This window comes from Mastomys coucha, chromosome X, assembly GCF_008632895.1.
Source record: "Mastomys coucha isolate ucsf_1 chromosome X, UCSF_Mcou_1, whole genome shotgun sequence".
In the NCBI taxonomy this organism is placed as follows: Eukaryota; Metazoa; Chordata; class Mammalia; order Rodentia; family Muridae; genus Mastomys; species Mastomys coucha.
In genome coordinates, this window is record NC_045030.1 from 154281117 (window position 1) to 154286263 (window position 5147).

The 5147-nt window shown below is 35.9% G+C and overlaps 1 protein-coding gene across 6 annotated transcripts in view; it reads right to left on the bottom strand.

The window, feature by feature from the left end:
- Cdkl5 (cyclin dependent kinase like 5) overlaps positions 1-5147 on the bottom strand; it is a 221612-nt gene that overhangs the window by 151941 nt on the left and 64524 nt on the right. For all 6 annotated transcript variants that reach the window (XM_031370428.1, XM_031370438.1, XM_031370421.1 and 3 more), the window contains exon 3: positions 4480-4514. In XM_031370428.1, the coding sequence (XP_031226288.1) occupies positions 4480-4514 (35 nt within the window). The remainder of the gene's footprint in view (positions 1-4479; positions 4515-5147) is intronic.

Sequence of the window (5147 nt, forward strand, 5' to 3'; positions counted from 1 at the left end):
GAATACAAGTGCCCACATAGGCTAGAAGCCTTGAATCCCCCTGGAGCTAGAATTACAGGATTGTAAGACACCTGATGTCGTTGCTGGGAACCAAATTCAGATCCTCAGAAAGGGAGGAGGGGTAGGAGCAATCACATATAAATGAATAAAAAGAAAAACCACCAAGGTGTCTGTGTAGAGTAAAGGTCAGAAATGGTGCATCTTCTAAATATGAGTACTTTTAAGTCATTATAAGTAGAAGCTTAGTAGTCATTAAAACTTTTTCATATACATGTCAATGTGTACACACAACATGTGTTAAAAAAAATAAAAAGCACAAGCTTTATTTTTCACTTGGGCAACATTTCAACCACTAAGTTGAATAGTCTTTAGAGAGTGAGATAGCACAGGATGTAAAAAGACTTGCCTCTAAACCCCAGAACCTATGTGGTGGGAGGAGAGAACCCATTCCTGTAGATCTGACTTCTCTGACTTCTAAATGTACATTATGATGTACCACACCACAAGCAAGCCAGCAAGCAAGCAATAGGTCTTACAGGTCTCCTATAAGCCTTAGGTACTTAAGTCTAAAGAAGAACACACCAATTGATTATTCAATACTAAATGGTCAGCACTGAAAACATACAATACATATAATAAGTATTATACAGACTGAGAAGGTTGTATTTATGGATTTAGGAGTACATAGACACAAACAACTAATGAAATAAAGAGACAATAAACTTGAAATGAAGCAAAGAAGCATATGGGAGGGTTAGAAGGGATGAAAGGGAAGTTAGGAAATGATGTAATTATATTATAATCTCAAAAAATTTCTCTTTAAATCATTTTTCATTTATTAACTTTACATCCTACTCACTCCCCAGCTCCCAGTCATCCCTTCCCACAATCCTTCTCCCCCCCTCCTTCTCTGAGAGGGTAGGTCCCCTCTGGGTATCCCCCCACACCCTGGCACATCAAGTCTCTGCAGGGCTAGGTGCATCCTTCCTCACTGGGGCCAGACAAAGCAGCCCAGCTAGAAGAACTAATCCCATAGACAGGCAACAGCTTTGGGGGTCAGTTGTTCAGGACCCACATGAAGACCAAGCTGCACATCTGCTACATATGAGTGAGGGAGGTCTAGAACCTCCATTCTCCTGCCACCTCTCCACCACCCTTCATCAGACCTGAGGATCCTGAACCACACAGGTAAGCTTTCCTTCCTGAACCCACCTTCCCTGCTCTCTGAGTCCTCTGGGGCATGCCCAGCTGCCCTGTGCAGCCTGCTATCCCCTTCATCAGATGTTCAGAGCCTGAACCATACAGATTAGCTTCCATTAACCCACCCATCTTCCCTAGTTGTTGAGTCCTCTGCCCAGAGTAGCCTGCTATCCTAGGGGGACCTTCATTCTCCTGCCAACTATCTGCCCACCTTCATACCAAAAAATAGTTAAAAAACACCAATTATACTTTTTGCCCTGGAATCATCATACTATGTTCAGAAAAGACAAAACATACTTGACCTCTAAACCTCTTATCAGTATATAGACCTAAAGTGGCTTTTTCTTCATACTTGCTTAGAGATATAACATATTATGAAACACTTAATTATATAATATTTAAGTATATTATATTTATCATTATAATTATATAAATTAACACCTAACAATAGTTGATCTATGCTTAAAAATAGACCTACTATATAAATAATTAGAGATATAATACCTAAAATTTTAAACATCTAAAATGTTGATATGCAAATATACTTTTCTTTTTAAAGAAAAGTATAAAAAAGAATGCACAATTCTTTTTTATATAATGAACTCAATAAGGAGGATCACATATATTTTACCTATAACATGAACTCCATAGCATTCTGTTCATTTGATTCTACAGCATAAATCCCACGAGGTACACCAGATTCCCTATTTTTATATATTGGAGCATAGATTTGAAGGTCTGATTTTAGTTGGGAAAAGGATATACTCTAACAAGTCAAATGGCTAAACAGCTGCTGATGCTAAAATGAGTTTCATATTCTGAGTTAGGGCCTAATTTATGCTTTAAATTTTCCATCCTGTGACAATCTTTTTTTTTTTTTTTGATGCATTAAAAGGGAAAAGAAACAATACTTTGAATGCTGATCTGAAGCTCTCATTTAGTGAAGAGCAGGAAAAGATAAATTTTAGATACAAGCTCAGGCTGACTGGCTTGAACCAGGAACTCCTTATCCTCCTTCCTCCATCTCACAAGTGCTGGGATCACAGCTATGTGCCATCATGCTGTTTTATGCTGTACTGTGGATAAACCCTAGGGTTTCCTATATACCAGGTAAGTACTCTACCAAATGAGCTACACCTCTAGCTGGAATATTTTGTTCTTATCTTTCCATTTATTTGTTTCTTAGAATATTGTTTTAATACATACTTGGTTTGGCTAATACACAGTACCAGCAATATGAGTCTGAAGGAAAGTGGATGGGAATGGGCATCCTTTGGTTTTGAGAAACCCATTTTGAATGTGTTCTGATCTCTACTATTATATACAACATTTTGAACTACAAGGATGAATATACCATAGTTTTCTTGCCCTTGTAGCCTATGTGAAAATAGTTACTTTAGAAATTAGCTCTTGAGATTTCTGCAAATGAAATCACACCTTGCTAGGTACGATAAGCTCAGTTCTTGGAAGGCAGAGGCAGGAGGATAAGGAGTTCCAGGTCATCCTTAGGGACCATCTCTCAAACCACTCCACCTCCTCAAAACAAGCAAACAAACAAATGGATAAATTTAGGTTAATGAATGATAAAGACTAGCAGAAAATATTTAAACCATATAAATATAATAAATATAAGCAAATAATGTGTGTGTGTGTGTGTGTGTGTGTGTGTGTGTGTGTGTGTAATCTAGACATGTCTGGATCTCCTAAATCCTTATAATTTAAAACCTACCACCAGGACTAAGTACAGATGTAACTTACTTCATAGAGTACTTGCCTCATATTCATAAGAGTCCAGGTTCAATCCCCACCACTGCATAACCAGGCTATGGTAGCACAAAATGGTAATCCCAGCACTCTAGTGCTAAAGGCAAGAGATTAGAAGTTCAATGCCATCCATTCCTGGGTACACAGTGAGTTTCGAGGCCAGCCTGGTATTTTTGAGGCCCTGTCTCAAAAAATAATAATAATAAAGTAAAACCCACAAATAAAACATTGATGCTTCTATTTGTACAGAACAGAGCCATCGCAGAAAGGGAAGCATTACATTCACAAGAGAGTCAACTTTAACTTAGAAACTATCACCTTGTATTTCACAAGTAATACCTACTCAGGAATTCTTTTCTTTTTTTTTAGCTTTGGAAATTTATTATAACTCAAAGAAACTCATTAAAAGAAGAGCATTTTATTAGGAAACTTCCCATTTGTTTAATTTCAAACTACAGTAATACTTCTTAACGAGGTATTCGGTATACTAAATTTATTTTGATTACATATATTTTGAATTTATAATCATCCTTAATCGAGAGCTAGTAGCATTCAAGCAACTTTTGAGATTTACTTACTGACAAAGATCTGCAGATATTTGCAACATAAAAGTAATTCAAAAATGAAGAAATCATTAGATCCATGATTTCAAACACAAAACCATATGGTAATAGATTCTAAAATCAAAAGGTAGCAAGTGTTTATAAGGAAAAGCTTTCATTATTTACATATATATTAGTTACTATTGATGGATGATAATATCTTGAGTCCAATAGTTGAACTCATTTTGGATCCAAACTATATCACTAAAAAGGAAAAATCACAAAATATTAAAGCCTTGATCTTAAAGTTAATACAAAATAACATGAGGCTAAATAAGAATACCTTGATTGGCTACATTCTAGTAGAACTGTAGTCTCTGACAAAGATGCATTCACCAAGTAACAGCTATGAAACCTCAAGTGACTATAAATAATTTATGGTTGCTGAAGTCAAAGACCTATATGATTGATTTTGAGAGTGATCAACTATAGCCAATACTCATAATCATATATTATTATTCCAATCCCTTGTACACAGCCAAACATCTACCCATTCACCACCTTTCAAAACCTAGATGGGAATCCATTAAGTAATCAACTAGGTCTGCGTGAAAAACATATAACAAAACTCCTTGGTCATGTGTAACTGAATACAAATTTAATATGACAGTGTCTTGCTTCTTTCCTTCCATCCAACCTCCTTCTTCCCACTATACAACTTTCACCTATACATAAATAGATTGGTTTAAAAATAGTATGAAACTAAAAATAAAAATGTAATGGTCACTTACCATGATCATGTTTATTCCAAAAGTTGCCTTTTCTCCATGTTTACATATCAATTCTATTTCACTAAGCATCACTACCAGAACCAGGCAACTTTAATTATATGCCCACATATAAAGAACATTGCTTTAGTTTCAAAACAGCTGAAATACATACATATTTTTCCTTGTAAAAATCATATACTTGCCTTGTGTCTGCATTTAAGTACAACTCCATAGGCTCCTATAATTAAAAAGAAGTAAGCAATCAGAGACATGCATACGAACTATAGTTCTATATTTATATTGTTTATGAGCATATGTTAGAATAACAACATCTATGATAATATCCTAGAGTGATAGCATCATAAGCCACATACAAATAGAGCAGGGGTCTCTCATATGCTTTTTTATAAACCCAGAGTATAGACAAATCACTGCTAAGAAAAAGAACTACACACATTTGATATTTTAAGCAAAACAGGATCAAACAAAACACACACACCATAAGGCTGTGAGGCTATGTGAACTGGGCATAGTAGTACACACTGCAATTATAGCATTTACCAGGTTGAGACAAGAGGACTGCTATCAGTATGAGGCCCAGTCTGATCTACATAGTGAGTACCAAGCCAAACAGGGGTACACAGCAAGACATCTCAAAAAAAATGTATGTTTTGAAGCAAATAAAAATCAACTCAATAGGTTCTAGGGAACTTAAAACTTAAAAGCTAATAATTTCCCAAGAGTAAGGTCAGAGCCTATCCAAATAAGCTCTCTGTCCCAGGAGCCAAGTAGCCTTTTCTAGAAGGCAAAGAATTATAGGTTGGAGCTAGGGGTGAAGTTTAGTGGTAGAGTGCTTTTCTTCCATGCATGA